Source organism: Oncorhynchus keta, chromosome 2 (assembly GCF_023373465.1).
Source record: "Oncorhynchus keta strain PuntledgeMale-10-30-2019 chromosome 2, Oket_V2, whole genome shotgun sequence".
Taxonomy (NCBI): Eukaryota; Metazoa; Chordata; class Actinopteri; order Salmoniformes; family Salmonidae; genus Oncorhynchus; species Oncorhynchus keta.
The window spans coordinates 73,747,056-73,763,738 of NC_068422.1; the positions used below are offsets into that span (position 1 = coordinate 73,747,056).

At 41.7% G+C, this 16,683-nt stretch overlaps 1 protein-coding gene across 2 annotated transcripts in view; it reads right to left on the reverse strand.

Annotated features, from left to right (window-relative positions):
• LOC118360013 (transcription factor Maf-like) overlaps window positions 1-12,416 on the reverse strand; it is a 157,549-nt gene extending 145,133 nt beyond the window's left edge. For both annotated transcript variants that reach the window (XR_008083398.1, XM_035739035.2), the window contains exon 1: window positions 11,066-12,416. Coding sequence is in view for 1 of the 2 variants with exons in the window: in XM_035739035.2 (XP_035594928.2) it covers window positions 11,066-12,033 (968 nt within the window). In the remaining variant the exon portion in view is untranslated. The remainder of the gene's footprint in view (window positions 1-11,065) is intronic.
• Between the last annotated feature and the right edge of the window lie 4,267 nt (window positions 12,417-16,683).

Here is a 16,683-nt window from a genome sequence, read left to right on the forward strand (position 1 = left end):
TGTATGTGCATATCAAATCAGTAGAGTTTGTGTGAAAAGTCTGAGTGGTATCACTCCGCATCGTAGAGGATGAAAAAAATATGTATTTATTTATTCTCTAAAAATCATATTCATATTTATTTAAATTTTTATGCTTTTATACAAACCATCTATAATTGAAACAGCTGAATAAGCAGTGGTAACATTTGCTATAAAAGAACTGCACACACACCCATAGAAGTGGTGGAAAAATGACAGTCTAAGAAATACTTCATCTTCACACTGCAGTGGAGAAAATCTGAAATTATTGGGTTTTCAAATAAATGCCACATAACTCAATTTTACTGAGCTCTGACAAACTCCAGGAAAACAGCGGTGACGCAGTCTGCTGATGTAGAGAGCACAGCAGGACATAAAGTCAGCGCGTCTAAATCACTGCACGTGTAAACGTTTATCAGAGAGATGCAGATACGTTATGCCTGAACGCAGCCCAAACTAGCCCCTAACTGCTCTGAAGAAGGGGATGGGTACGTTCAAGGACCTTCTATTTAGAAGTGCTATTTATTTAGTTAATATGATTCTCTGCAACCTTCTAGAACCAGGTGGTAAGAGTTAATATTATAACTTCCTAAATTCATATTGGTGTACAGTTTATTTGGCAATAATTGGTTTATGCTTCTGACTCACACAGGAGCATATACACAGATGCATACATTCAGCCTCCAAAATGAATTGCAATAACTCATGAGAATAGGGAGGTGCTAGGCTACTTTGGCTTGGAGTGCTTACAAATTTTTTTATAGATTATTCAGACCTTTGGGAGAATTACTTCAACCGGAGTAGTCTAGCACATTCATATCATGAGAGTTATTTTGATTTAAAAATCATAAAAAATTTTGTTCAAGATTTTTTTTCTGAGTGAGATTTTTTCTAGAATGAAAAGAAGATGTCAATCGGGGGAAAAAAAGAGAAAGTATTTTAAAGTAGAAGCCTGCTGCTCTCGCTTTCTTTCTGTCTCTGTCCTGCCATCCTCTGTGCCACCGGACCTCAGGGGCTGGTGTTGGATTCATTTAAGTCCCAGTCCCTTTGCTAAAGCTCCATTTGCAGACGTATAAAATGACCCCTCAGAGTACGGCTACACTTCATTATCAACATAACCTGCAGCCAGCCACTCTCAAGGACAACTCTCTAATGAGTCACATGCCTATTCCCTCTAAAATATCTATTTGAAGCACAATGTTTCGACTTTCTGCTGCCCCAAAGAAGATAAAATGAGAGGAATATTTCCCAGTAAAATACGCGCATCTTAATTGATCCCTGATGTACGTTTCCCCCTGAAGGAGGGAGAAAGCTTTTCTTCTCAGAGACGATAGGAGGTGAGTAATGTTGCCGTTTCCTGTTTTCTCCCAGCGTCCTCTACCGACCTGGGCAGGCCCTATAAGAAGGTTAGCAGGGAGGGGATAGGCCTCACCATTCAGTCTGTGAAAGGATCAAATAAATATTTTCCAATACAGTATTGTTTTATTTGATTTCACATGAATAATGCTCGTAAAGCACATTTTTACTGTCATGGTTATTGAATAAAAAGTCTGATTTGGGGAGTCTGTTTTATCCAAACAATTAGGTCTACCCTCCTGGGTTGTTCTTGTCAAGGACAGAGTTGATGGCCTTTACCTGTTAGAAGGTAGGTCGTCTTAAGCTGTCTAAATAAAGCATAAACAAAAGCTGTGTGTTCTATTATTCATTGGACTCTGTTTTGCCCAGAGAGAATACAGGTTAGCACGCCAACCCCACGTTTCCTGTCTGCCCTCCTCACTCTACCTTCTGTCCTTGTGTGTATGTGTGTGTTTGTGTGTGTGTGTTTGCACCCTGTCTCTGCACCTTCACACACACACAGACGCATAGATAACCTAAGATGTTCAGAGGTGAAAAGTCATAACACCTGCGCAGACCAACACAAACCCACACTACAAGATTTATCTCTCTCATAATCACACAAGATCTATCCTCTGTTTGTTTCCCGTGTGAGTGTTTGGTCCACATGGTACTGTTTTCGGTTTTGTATATTCACGTCATCGTTTGTTGTTTTGTTCGAGTGTTCTATTGCCTTTATTTAAAAACATTATGGACACTTACCACGCTGCGCATTGGTCCTCCGATCCTTCTCGCTACTCCTCCTCAGGAGAGGAGGACGAGAACACTTACACAGAGTGGGAATATTGTGACAGAGGAGAGGTTTGTCACCAGTCCCTGATTATCTAATGAACACACCAATAATGACACATACACACATACTGTGCTTACTCATACACACATACGTGACTTAACTGGACAAGCTGAAGCAAAACTCTCTTAAACTCTTTGGAACACACAAGCACACATTTGGAGACCGGTAAAACTGCAGTGAGTGTTGAGCTCTCTGTATACAGTCTGGAGCTAAGTGGCTGCTATGATGGCAGTATATATTATTCAGTCAGTAATAATGTAGAGCGTTAGCTGTGTGTATCTCACACACGAAGCTGTCTCTCTATGAAGAGGAAATGAGTATGTTCCCCTGGGTTAGGGATTACTCTAATGACTTTGTGTATGGCCCTGTGCGCTCTCACTTTTGACCTCCATACATCCTCTGAAAGACAGCCTGACACACAGACAGAGACACATGCATGGACAAATGTACACACACACACACACTCACGAACAAACGCACACACATACCCGCACGCACAAATCCTCTCCTGAGTCCCTCTCCTGGGCTCCTTTTTGAGCCCGTGGAGGATTCGGGACCCCTGCCTACCTATTTTAGGATCCGTCAATAGGCTTGTTGCTCCCTGAGCAAACAACCTGCCCTGTCCACCCCCCACCTCTGTAGGCGGCAAACATCAACACGTTACATCGCTCCAAATGAACACCTCTATGAGAGCAGATAGAACCATCATTCAGATAACCATGCACTGTAGCAAGGGGAAATTAGCAACAGCAGCTATCGCTTATCTGTCAGTCCTCAATCAAATGTGTCAAATTTCTATATATTGTGGTTAAATCAAAGAATCTAAAAACAAAGATTAAAATCATTAATTATGGATGATGGCCGTCACATGATTCAAAAAACAACAGATGAGGACTAATCCTCACTACATCTGATTCGATTCTAAAAGAACAATCAATTACAGAGAGAGAAAGTGTGTGTGTGTGTTGGGTGGGGGGGTAGGACTGATTGATATCTGGCAGTGAAGATACTGTGAAGACTGTCACTCTCTCTCACAGACACACACAGAGAGAGAGAGAGAGAGAGAGAGAGAGAGAGAGAGAGAGAGAGAGAGAGAGAGAGAGAGAGAGAGAGAGAGAGAGAGACGCAAAAAGCCAAATAATATGCTCCCAGAATTATGCAAATAATTATTAGTTGTTTTGTGTGGCTAATATAAAATATATCAATACATGGCATCTCCATGGCCGGGGATCAAACACGTATGTAATTAGATAAATTGAGTAGTTTGTCCTAAGTAAGCAGGAGAGGGGCTTGGCTGTAAATTGCGTGGTGTGTGCATGCTAAGACACAAGCCTGGCACAGCTGCAGAGAGCCGCACTCACAATTTATCATCTCTACATCGCAGGAGCCGCTGGCCCACTCCGCTATTAATCATCAGCAAAATCATTTAATTCAGCCCCGGCTTCAACTATTGTCTCAGTCCCCCCCTCTCTCTACCCCTCCATCGCCCCCCTCTCGGCCCTCGCTCTGGGCACAACAGCCACCACAGCAGAAGCAAGACACACCCTCCTCCTCACACACCCTCCTCCTCCTCACACACACCCTCCTCCTCACACACCCTCCTCCTCCTCACACATAACCATCGGAGTGAAGGAATTAAAGAGGCTCTTCGTCTGTGTAATAGGGCAACACATCATCACTTGCACATTGGAGGTTATCTGGGTGAATTAATGAAGAAGCTTGTTAGGGGTAGCCTCGCACGCCGCCTGATCTCATGAACATTCATGTCAGCTCGCGAGATCAGGCGGCTATGTTAGTGTGGATGCTTCCGTTTTTCTATCAATGAAGAAATGCAATGATTCTGTTATTTTAATTTCCACTTAACTCATTTGTATATGTTTAACAGTGATCATACTGCAGTTTAACAGATACTACTATGAGGAGACACAATGCAAATTGTTTCATCAATGTGAGATGATCATGAATTTAAACTGGAGGTGTCAAAAAAATATGCACCCTCCCTCCCCAAAATTAACAATATTTTCACATAACCCTCCCCTTATACTGTAAAAAAAAAATATGCACACCCCCCTCATACAATTCTCTCTAAAACAATGACTACCACCACAAATAACAATAACTGGAGCAATCCTGTGTTGATACATGTGGATATCGACTTGCCCACTTCAGCATGGTACTGTGGGACAGTCAATGCCACGCAGGGCAACAGGCCAGAAGGTTGAGGTTTCTCTGACCACCACAGATGAGCTCACTCTCCTTGCCTGTTTCATTACACTACGATCAGAGCCGGCTGCAGACAATGATCAGCTAGGGGGAAATAATATTTTCAACATTTTGATGCTATATTTATAATTATTTTAAATACATGCAACCATTTTCCACTATCAAGTTTCTGTGCCAATGCACCACACACAACCCATGAGCAATTCATAATTACATACTTAGCACCGACTTTGAGCGCTTCATCATGGCTTGGAGGCTGGTATTATATTAGAGTGGGGTGGATGAACGTGCGCAGGTAGCCTACAGGAGACTTTTGAAGTAGCCTAATCAGATTAAAACATTGTGACTGGTTGTGTTTATGCCACCCATAAAAGTTAATACATTTTAAAAGTGAAATATCAAATATTTATGCTACATTGACATGTTAGGTTGTAGGTCAAGGAATAGCCGCTTGAATCGGAAAATAGGTAGAACATGTGTTGAGCTTTGCTGAATAACTGGGCCTGCTGGGAGCATAAGCCTATGTCGTTACACTATATAGAACGACTTGGGAGAATGATGATCGGCAACAGACAGCGCATCGGTATCAGACGTAAAAATCCAGCCAGACTGGCCTGTACTGTGCCTTTCTAGACCTTATCATCTGTCGAGACACACAACTGATCCAAACGGAATGTTCAAATCACAGGGCTTTTGGCTGTTGTTGAAATCACACTTTCACTGCACTTTACAGCCTAGCGTAGAATTGTACTCACTTGAAAACAATAATGCAAATATGAATTGCATTGTGGTGTTGTAAGCTCATCTAGGTAGGATAATTGTATTGTCCCTAAGGCCATACACATGTAATTAACTGTATAACAGATCAATTTATTTATAAAGTGAGGCAAGGCAGTGATTAAAAAGAAAATCCTAATAAAAAAAAATCTAATTAAAGTTGTACCCCTTGAAATAATACCAAACAACCTTTGTACAACACCTAGGGACCTCACAAAGGGATTTCAGGCTTTTGGTATTGTAGCGAACAGTGGGGAAGGGAATACAACTCGGGTCACTGGCGTGAAAGACAAACACCCTACTGTGGGTGCAGGTAGCCTAGTGGTTAGAGCGTTGGACTAGTAACCGAAAGGTTGCAAGATCAAATCACCAAGCTGACAAGGTACAATCTGTCGTTCTGCCCCTGAACAAGGCAGTTAACCCACTGTTCCTAGGCTGTCACTGAAAATAAGAAATTGTTCTTAACTGACTTGCCTAGTTATGCCAAGGTTTTCTACACTGCCCCCTCTGTACTTGAAGGCACCTCCCTGTGCTTCGACTACTCAGTCCCCAAGCACGTCCCACTTCTGAGACCAGTGAACCAAACGGCAGGACAAGGATGTGAAACCAGGTCACTGGTTGGTCGTGCCAACTCACTTGGTAAGAATAGTGGCAGTCACTCTTATCCTGAGCAATTAGTCAGCTTGAGATTCAAACCAGCAACCGTTCGGTTACTGGCCCAACACTCTTAACTGCGAGGCTACCTGCCACTCTCATCACGGCTTATATACTGAGGATTGTGACAGTATAACAGGAACCAGGGAAACTGTTGAGCGTGAAAAACCCAGCAGTGTTATAGTTCTTGACACAGTAAAACCGGTGCACCTACTAACATACTCCGTTCAAAGACACTTAAATATTTTGTCTTGCCCATTCACCCTCTGAATTGCACACATACACAATCCGTGTCTCAATTGTCTCAAGGTTTTAAAATCCTTCTTTAAACCGTCTTCTCCCTTTCATCTACACTGATTCAAGTGAATTTAACAGATGACATCAATAAGGTATCATAGCTTTCACCCCGGTTCACCTGGTCAGTCTACGTCACGGAAAGAGCAAGTGTCCCTAATGTTCTGTAAAATCAGTATCTCTTATTTTTAGAAGTGTTAACTTCAGGCTGACTAATAGCATCTATTGAGTTGCAATGCCCGATAATTGAATATCCAAATCAACTTAAATGATCTACATAATGTGTTTTGCAGCAACACAATTAGAAAGGAAGGATACAGCTGCATTTTCTTCTTTTGTTGTTTGCGATTCACAAATTATTTTGATTCACATGATTTGATTCACCGCAATTTAACCAAACCACAACTCCTTCTACTACAATGGCGACGCACATCCTTCAATTTGTCAAAATAATCATTTATAAAGAATAGTTTAATCTGAATTAATTGAATCACATTTTTTTTAAATGACTATTCTGAGAAATGTGGAGGGGCTGTCTGTTATATAGTCAATTACATCTGTATGGCCTAAACAAGATCAATAGGGGATATTTTTTACTGGGTGTCTCATGTCTATACTGTTCTTTCATGCCCAATGATGCACCTGTCCTCTCCGCTGACTATCAGCTATCCCTCTATGTTCTTGTGGATTTCTGGAGAACATTGGTGCAGATTTCAATGACTTGATGTGTGGTATGATTGCTAGTTAACCTATTGCAGATCTGGACAAACGATCCACCTACCACTACTGTCCCTATGGATAGAGGGCAGGATAGAGTTGACTGTATAGTCAACGTGCAGAAAAGCGTAGTGCATAAGGGAAGTACCAAAACACCTTTATAGTGGGGGTGCAAAGGAGATGAGGAAATGTGGCTATATGGAAGAAATGATGTAGTAAAACCTGCAGAATGGGGAATGTAAACCACCGAAAAATGCACTACCCTCCTGTGCCCAACAAAAAAAATAATCACACAACCCTCCCCAAAGTAAAACAAAAAGTTACATAACACCAACCTCCCACCCCAGTACATTTCGAACTGTCCCTTATCAAGAAAAAAGAGACACCAACCACTATAAAGGTGATTTAAGTGTTATGATAAGATGACCTCACCCCCGCTCATCCATGTTCAGAGTATACATGCATGCACTCGCACATACAGACACACACACCAAACCTTCCATTCACCTCTAATAATGTGCACATTGCTGCATTGGTGTGCTGCTAAAAATGAAAAGGAAAGAAAGAGTGAGATTGAATCCCTGAAATGCTGTCTTATTCACAGCGTCACATTTCTGTCCTTATTAACCAATTGTTGTAGAACACAAAAACAAAACGCCCACCTTCATTTTCCTACACAAGTCTCTCGGACAGTTTGACATGACAAACACATTAAGAGGGGTCTTCAGTTACTGTCCCCTCGGGGACACTAAGATTAAGATCCATCCTCAGAAGAGGTCGCAAAGGTCATAAGGTAAACGCCAAACCAACAGCGGGTTGGGAGAAGCGCTACTGTGCCTCATCTGCCCACGCCTACCCGGTGACTCATTATGCATCGCGCTGGCTCATCACATGCACGACAGAGCCCTCTTCGCCTGCTGGGTGTACCCCTGTCTTTCGGAGCATGGTCTGTTCTCTGTTCTAGGCCAAATGCAAGGGGGAGGAGGGCAGGGAGGAGAGAACAGTGAAAAGGGGTAGATAGGGATTGGGCTGTTGCAGAATAGACACATACACACATACATACATACACACACACACACACACACACACACACATAGATAGCTATAGAAACACAGGAACACATAGTCTCACAATAATAGTCACACACACATACAGGCACGGATTTGGCATATAAACATAGACATGTGCACACACACACACACACACACACACACACACACACACACACACACACACACACACACACACACACACACACACACACACACACACACACACACACACACACACACATTAATGCAAGGACATATTTCCATATTCCCACTAACATGTGGAACTACAACAAGTCCAGATGTTCCCAAAATCATAAATGTCCAAAAATGTTAGTTTTGCATGAAAGCACAACAAAAAGTAAGCTCACCTTGTTATGAATCATTCAAATTGAGGATGAAATGCATCACTTCAGTTTTAATAAAACGTGTAATCACAATGTACAATGCACACACGTATGTATGCTACTGGCATTGTACTAAGCTTTACATTCTATGACATAAATGATAGATTGATATTGAAAATAATTATGGAATGTAAATACATACCCAGGGGGCTTGATCCACGGCAGATATCATTGACTCTTACCTCAAATATACCTTTCATTTTGTTCATTCAATTTGAGGGATTATATTATTTTCTTTACATGAAATGGTATTTAGTTCAAATAAATATTGAACAGTGAAACAAAGACTAATTAGTAATGAGACTGTCTATCTCACACCTTTCTTTTTAAATAAAACATGAATAATTTTGTAGTAATACCATTACTACCTGTAAAGATGCTCACAGAAATGTTAAAGTGCATCACTTCCAAATGATTTTTTATCTCTAACAAAAGTACAACGTGTATGTATTTTCGAAGTTAAATTGTGTTCCACATTTAAGATGTTGTTTGAGGTTTTGAATGAGGCTAAGATTAGACAGGGTTGCAACCTAGACAACCAAATTGTTACTGATGTGATTATCTGGCATGTGTCATGCCTCCTTCCATCTGCACAGATGAAGACAAATCCCACAGACTAGAACAGCTTCAGGAAAATTTGACAAAAACGGATGGATACCAATTCACGTGTAGCGTAAATCAAGTCAATCCCCCAAATGTATCTCCTTGTGTCTATTCCCATTAACATGAACTACTCTGGGTTTGTTTGTGAAATCCACATTCCATCATTAACTCTGCAGGTCTATGTGAAGAGAAAACGGAGAAGCTTAATGAAAGGCCGATTACATACATTTATTGCATTTCATTTAATTGTAAGAAATGAACAAAAAGAGCACATATGAACATCACATAATATGGTTAGTGAGGGAAATAATTTTGCACAGCAAAATATATAAGAGGAAAGTTGAATTAACATATGTCTGAAAGATTTATTGATGAATGGTATCCCCCCATTTTGTACAAGTAGGGTGTCATTCCCTGTCTATTTAACAATGTCCAGACATTATTGATTATAATAATATTATTGCCTTGTAAATAATGAGTTTGTCTGAGCCAAAAATAATCTAGTACTGGTTGACAACAAACTATTAAAATTAAGTTATCCAGCAAAGCCAAAATGTATCTGTCTGCGTTTTTGAATTAGCTTCATAGAGTTCCCATTCTGTGGTATATTACAGACTACCTTTTAGTGCAATTCAGTCCAAAATACATTATCAAAATGCAGGGTTCACGCTGACGTAGGGCGGAAGTTTCTCCTTATTTAATACTTTGGTTTAAAATACAGTGAGTGGTAGGTGAAGACAAACACTACTACAGCTGTCAAACTACTGCTTAAACTGGAAGAACATGCTGCAAAAAGCGCTGCTTATGCATGGAAACAATACTGTTAAATTGTATAAATTGGAGCCGCCCCAACCTCTCCTACCCAATGACAGGAAAACAATTTAGTGCACAGGACTTTATGAAACTTACATCTAAATGATCCTAATAATCTACATCACATTCTTCTTTAAATGTCAACTTGTAGCACATCCATGTTTTCTTTTAGACTTACAGAGTGTAACAACTACTGTAGGTCTACATATACTTCAATTATAATCCATAGCCTTCCAGAGTTGTCAAATGCACAAGGATGGGGTATTTCTTTTTAAATAAACAAACTGCTTTTAAGCAACATACCGTTTAGTCCCATATAGGGATAGGTAATTCATTTTTAGAATAGTTGAGGTCCTTTTTGCTCCCTCGCTACATGGATCTCCGCCGAACAACTGTATAGTTGTTGTTCACTGTATAGAAATGGGCGCTTAGTTGTATCATTCAACACAGTTGAAATACACGGAAAGGGGGGTGGTATAAGAGTCGTCACTTTTTTGTTGCTGTCCCAAAAAAGTGATCAGGTCATAAAACAAGTATGAATGCCATGCTGGAGTCATCCGATAAAAGTACATTTTCAAGCACAAAAGGAAAAGAAAACCCGTACATGTCCAGCATGCAGGCCAGTTCAATAACATATCTCTTTTAAAATAATGGATATTGTTCATTATGAGTAATAGTCTGTTTGTTGCTTAACACAAAATAGCAAGCATAACGCATGAGATGAGGTGGGGTATAATGGCAGGCTCGCAGTCCTCCGAGTTTGGCAGAACAAAAACACAAAGGGAAAAAGGCCAAAAACGTCTTCTTACTGTAGATGGATGTAGTTTTTGACCGGTATTTGTATTTGTACACGGATTTCAAAGTCGAAAGGTGAAAAAGGCAAGTCGATGGACTTCCAAGGCGTATACTTAGTGCTTGCATGCACACATAGTATACAGCAACATTGTAAAGTTAAAACAACTTCGAAAAATAATAGATGATAGTTCATATTTAAAACACCGCAAGTCAAATGAACAACGTTGAAAAAGAGCTTGACAAAAATATGCATCAAATAATAAGTATGGTAGCAAAAAAAAGATGATGACAGGTTTCAGTTTCTACTCCAAAATGAAGGACAATTATGACAAAGTTCCATCTTTCTATTTCAAGCCCCAAAACTCAGACTTGAGCAAACCCCTGTTGTCAAAAAAACTAAAACCGAAAAAAAGTTTGTTAATTTGTTTTCTTCGTCTAGTAAGCCCCATTACAAAAAAAAATCACAATGAAAACTTTTTAATAAGGGAACTGACAAACTCAGTTTCCATGATAATGTCGACACTCACATGAAAAACTCCGGAGAGGAAGGGTTGTTGTCACTGCTGGATCCATTTTCTCTGAAGCCGTTGCCGATGAGCTTCTCATATTTTTCTTTGTATGCGTCCCTCTCCCGGGCCAGCCTGGAGATCTCCGCCTTGAGGTGGTCGACTTGCTGGACGAGCTGCGTCTTCTCGCCCTCCAGGACGTGCCGCTGCTGCACCCGCTTGTAGCGGCAGGACTGCGCATAGCCTCTGTTCTTTAGGGTCCTCCTCTTCTGTTTCAGCCGGATCACTTCTTCCTTGCTGACTCCCCGTAGCTGCCGGTTGAGCTCCCGCACCGACATGCCCACCAACTGGTCGTCCGAAAACCGGTCGTCCAAATGTCCCATGTGTGGGTGGTTTCCTCCGGAGCTGCCGTTGGACGAGACACCGGGTGATTGGTGATGGTGGCCGCCGTTGTGGTGGTGATGGTGGTGGTGGGGACCCCCGTTCTGGGCTGCTGCAGCGGCGATAACTGCGGACACCACCGCCGCGGCAGAGCCCATCTCTTCCCCGCCCATGGTGCCTCCTCCTCCGGCTCCGCCGGTAAACTGCTGCCCTCTAGCATAGCCATCGAAGGACTGGAGCTGGTGACTGCTGTTGATCAGCGCCTCAACTGCGTCTTCGGGGCTGAAGCCCAGCGCCTCCGGATTCAACTGCGGTTGATAACCGGACATCCAGTAGAAATCCTCCAAGTGTGCCTTCTGTTCGCTCCCCGACCCCGGACTGGGCGACGAGAAGCTTGGAGAAGGGGGCACCGAGCTGCAAGGCGTGCTCATCGGTGTGGAAGACAAGGATCCCCCGGCAATAAGGCGGCTGCACTGGCTGATGTTGCGATCGGGCTCCACCGGCTCCTTTTTCACTTCAAACTTCATCAGATCGAAGTCATTAACATATTCCATGGCCAGGGGACTGGTGGGCAGGTCGGAGTTGCTCATTGCCAGTTCTGATGCCATCCTCTTGCTGCCGACAGTCCTCCAAAGGGGGTGAAGAGCAGCTGTCAAACTGGGTTGGTTTGGAAGAACGTGAGCCAGTTTGCTTTTTAAGCGTATTTGTCTTAAAGTGAAAAAATAGGTTTTCAATGTCCTTTTTGCAGCAACGAGCTCCCAGCTGTAAATTAATAGTTTTCTTTTCAGAGTCTACTGCACAGACGCACCAGAGCCGCGCTCGCGAGTTGCGGAGTCCTCTTTCAGCATGAGAAATTCGGCGAATTGGTATTTTTAACATTTAACACTTTACAGTTTCTTCATGGATAGGCCTACATTGCGTAAAGCGGAGAGGGTGAACTGTCGAAGGAGAGGGGTAAATGTTGCCTCTCACTTGTAGGCGATTTTTTAGAAGGATCACACAGCAGATGAGTTTAAAAGCATTGCAGAGTTTTATAGCAGCCCTGACGTCAGATTGGAAATGGGAAATTGACTCGGACGAAGAGCCAATGGGCTCGCACAATCTATGGGCTAATTAACATATTAGTACAGAAACAAAACTTTTCTCAACTGTCAAAGGCTATCAGCTGACTGTCAGCTGCAACTCAACCAACCTCTTAACTCTTTCGCCTCTCCATTTTAGGCATATTCATTTAATGGTCATTTGTTCTACCATTTGGATAAAAAAATAACCATTCAATTCTCTCCCTGGGCTCATGGTGGGGAAAGGAGAGTAGGCTGTGTGCACATTATGGTTCGATTTAGTGTTGTTGCAAGTGGTACTGGTAACATTTTAATATCCAAATGTAAATTACAATATGCAAATTATGAAGTTATTGAAGTGATCATATATATTATTAGTTGCTGTCATAAAATAAATGCGTAATAACGATGTTGTATGGTTGTAAGATTTATATTAGTTTCAAAAGTATCAAACATAGTATTCATGATTTATGATGTGCAAATATTGGGGGATGGTTATGCACACGTTTTCACAGTTCGTGTTACTTGAAATTTGAAGTGGTCAAATCTACCAGTAGCCTAACCAAAATGCATAAGCAGCTTTACAATCATCTTAGTGACATGAACAACAGCGTTGGCTCATACAGTATTGATATGTGACAGAATACAGGAATACATACGATTCCGCGCTGAAGTTCTATGAAATAAAATTACAAAGGATTTGTGGAGAGCAGACGTACATCTGCCGTTGTAAAACTCAACAGTGCCACCTTTTGGGGACATTGAAGCACCGTTCTCCTAAATAAACTGCTTCATCTGAAAGAATCATTCACAGCAGAAGCAAAATTAGACCATTTCTCAAGAGACTATTTATTGGAAAGAATAATACTCCAATGTCTGTATAAGGTACATTTGTTTTAGAACGACAGTATGGGAACATTGGCAGGGGAATAGCCAAATGTGGTGCATATGGTGCATATTTCTGGCATATTCCCCATGAATCACGTGTCAATTGAAAGTTATTTTAGGGGAGAAAATATAGGCTACAACATTCCCCACTCCCATCAGCTGTATACACTAGATTATGTAGAACATTCGTTACATAAGACAAGTAAACATGTACTTCCTACGAGGTCCTATGAAATCACAATCCCCTCATATAGGCTGCTATTAAGCAGTGGTTACATGGAAGTCATTCAGTAATCAACTATGTGTTCCAACCAGGCGGAGATTAGCCTACGTGCACTACAGTGATATGTATACATATAACACACTTTATCTAAAGCAGTGATTCCGCGGGCCCTGCTCCAAAGTCATACATTAAACCACTCTATTTATTGTACATTGCACTTTATCTCGTAGGTTCAGAGGTCAGACATTTCCTCTAGTTTTAATGGACTGCATGTCATGCGCAACTCACTTGTTGAAGTCTATTGCACAGACGAACCAAAGCTGCGCGCGCCAGTTAAAACCTGTAGTTTTATACTACACTATCCAACCAAATTACCTCCCTACAACTATTTTAACAATGCTCACATCCTACCCTCATTTAGTCAGTCTAATCAGTGATATAATGCTCCGTTCACGACTTCTCGTAATTTCGTAAATACCAGCATACGACTGGGAAAAAAATCCCCTTCAACGCCCCTCCAACTGAGTGGTAATTATACGAGTCAAAATCGTATAGGCCTATCATCCGCGTGCTCCAAGTTTTCCACGTGCATCTCTCTGACGTTATTTGTAAAAAATTAAAATACATTTTTAAAAAGATCGCAAGCATGGCATCTTCTTTTTGATTTAGAATCTGCCTCATCTGGCGGACTCACTGAACACAGATGCTTTGTTTGTGAATTATGCCTGAGTGTTGGACTGTGCCCCTGGTTATCCACAATTTAAAATAACAAGAACAATGTACCATATGGTTTAATATGGTTATAAGGAATGTGAAATTATTTATACATTTACTTTTTATACTTAAGTATATTTTTGCAATTCCATTTACTTTTGATAGTTAAGTATATACAAACCAAATACTTGTAGACTTCTACACAGGTAGTATTTTACTGGGTGACTTTCACTTCTACTTGAGTAATTTTCTATAAAGGTATTTGTTTTATTTTTTACTTGGATACTTTTTACACCACTGCATGTGTCCTTCGATAATATAAAACAATAGAGCTTCCTAGGTGTCACCCTCATCTCACACCCCCTTGTCCCCTCCTCTCTCTCTCTCTCTCTCTCTCTCTCTCTCTCTCTCTCTATATATATATATATATATATATATCCCTCTTGTCACCATATTCTACTAATGTAGACTTTGCTTCCAATGTATGAGAAAGCTCATTGTACAATAACCAGTTTGATGAGTGGAGATGCGTTTCAAGTAATTCAAATGCCATCCCTGATTAAGTTTAGCCACCTGACAATGACAACACCCAAGTGAAAGACCAATGATCTACAAACACAATCACACACTGTGCCCTATCACACAGACTTTGGCAATACAGTGAAGTCAAATGTTACCTTCTGAACTTTGTTTATTGGCGATGAGTCAAGGGGTCAAAGGTGAGATTAAATCCCCTGGCCCTGATAGCTGTGTGATCATGGTCAATGGAAAATCCCCCTGTTAGCTGTCATACTGTACCTGTCTAACTCATAATCACTATGACGACTGATGTCAATGGTTTCTGATTCGTCATTTAGGTGGGATGATGCTGATCCCTACAGATCGTTCAAGATGAACAGAGCTTGTCTATGTATACACAGGAATCATCACAAGGCTAAAATAGGTGACAGTATTTCATATAGCAATGCCCCGGAAACCTTCTTCAGTAGGATGTGTTCTCCTGTCATTTGATAATGTTGTTATCTCTAACACAGATATAAGTTCATTTTTATTTCACATTAACAAAGGTTACCGTGCAGCTTTTGTCAGTAGGTCCAAGCTAGTGTGTACTCAAGGCAAGCAAGGACAAAGGTGTTGGTATCTATCTCTTGAAAAGTAAAAAAAAACATTGGTTATTACAAGTGGAGATAAAACCAGATAAGAACACAGCCCTGTTGATACTGTACAGGCATAGATCCAGACAAGGAGAGACGTGGAAACTTGTGTGGTTTTAGCTCTGTAGATTGTTGTCCACTGACTGGTTTTGAAAACAGAAGGTGTTCATTTTTTCTTTTTTTCACTTTTTTCATTCAGGCAGTTTTATTTAGTGGTGTCTGTCTGTCTGTCTGTCTGTCTGTCTGTCTGTCTGTCTGTCTGTCTGTCTGTCTGTCTGTCTGTCTGTCTGTCTGTCTGTCTGTCTGTCTGTCTGCCTGTGTTTGTGTGTGTGTGTGTGTGTGTGTGTGTGTGTGTGTGTGTGTGTGTGTGTGTGTGTGTGTGTGTGTGTGTGTGTGTGTGTGTGTGTGTGTGTGTGTGCGTGCGTGCGTGCGTGCGTGCGTGCGTGCGTGCGTGCGTGCGTGCGTGCGTGCGTGCGTGCGTGCGTGCGTGTGTGCGTGCATGTGTGTGTGTGTGCATGCATGTGTGTGTGTGTGTGTGCGTTTGTTGGTTTTACAAATTATAGAATACATTTGCCTGCTTTTCTTTCTCAGCCACATATAAAACGGTCCCTTTCTGTCCCTCTCTATATCTCTCTGTCCCTCTGTCTCCCTTTCTGTCCCTCTCTATATCTCTCTGTCCCTCTGTCTCCCTTTCTGTCCCTCTCTATATCTCTCTGTCCCTCTGTCTCCCTTTCTGTCCCCTGTGGTGAAACGGCTATTTGTCAACACCGTGTCAAAAGCGGAGACAAAGCATCCCTCCAAATAGTCAGAGGTATGAAGCCCGTGGTGGATCTTACCTGATCACCTTATCAACGGACGGGAAAGTACAGTTATCCCAAAAACGACTTAAGTTGTACTTTAAAGTATTTTGACTTAAGTACTTTACACATGGACAGAAAGGGACAGAGAGGGACAGAGAGGGACAGAGGGAGACAGAGGGAGACAGAGGGAGACAGAGAGATATAGAGAGGGACAGAAAGGGACAGAGAGATATAGAGAGGGACAGAAAGGGACAGAGAGGGACAGAGGGAGACAGAGGGACAGAGAGATATAGAGAGGGACAGAGGGACAGAGAGATATAGAGAGGGACAGAAAGGGACAGAGAGGGACAGAAGGAGACAGAGGGACAGAGAGATATAGAGAGGGACAGAGGGACAGAGAGATATAGAGAGCGACAGA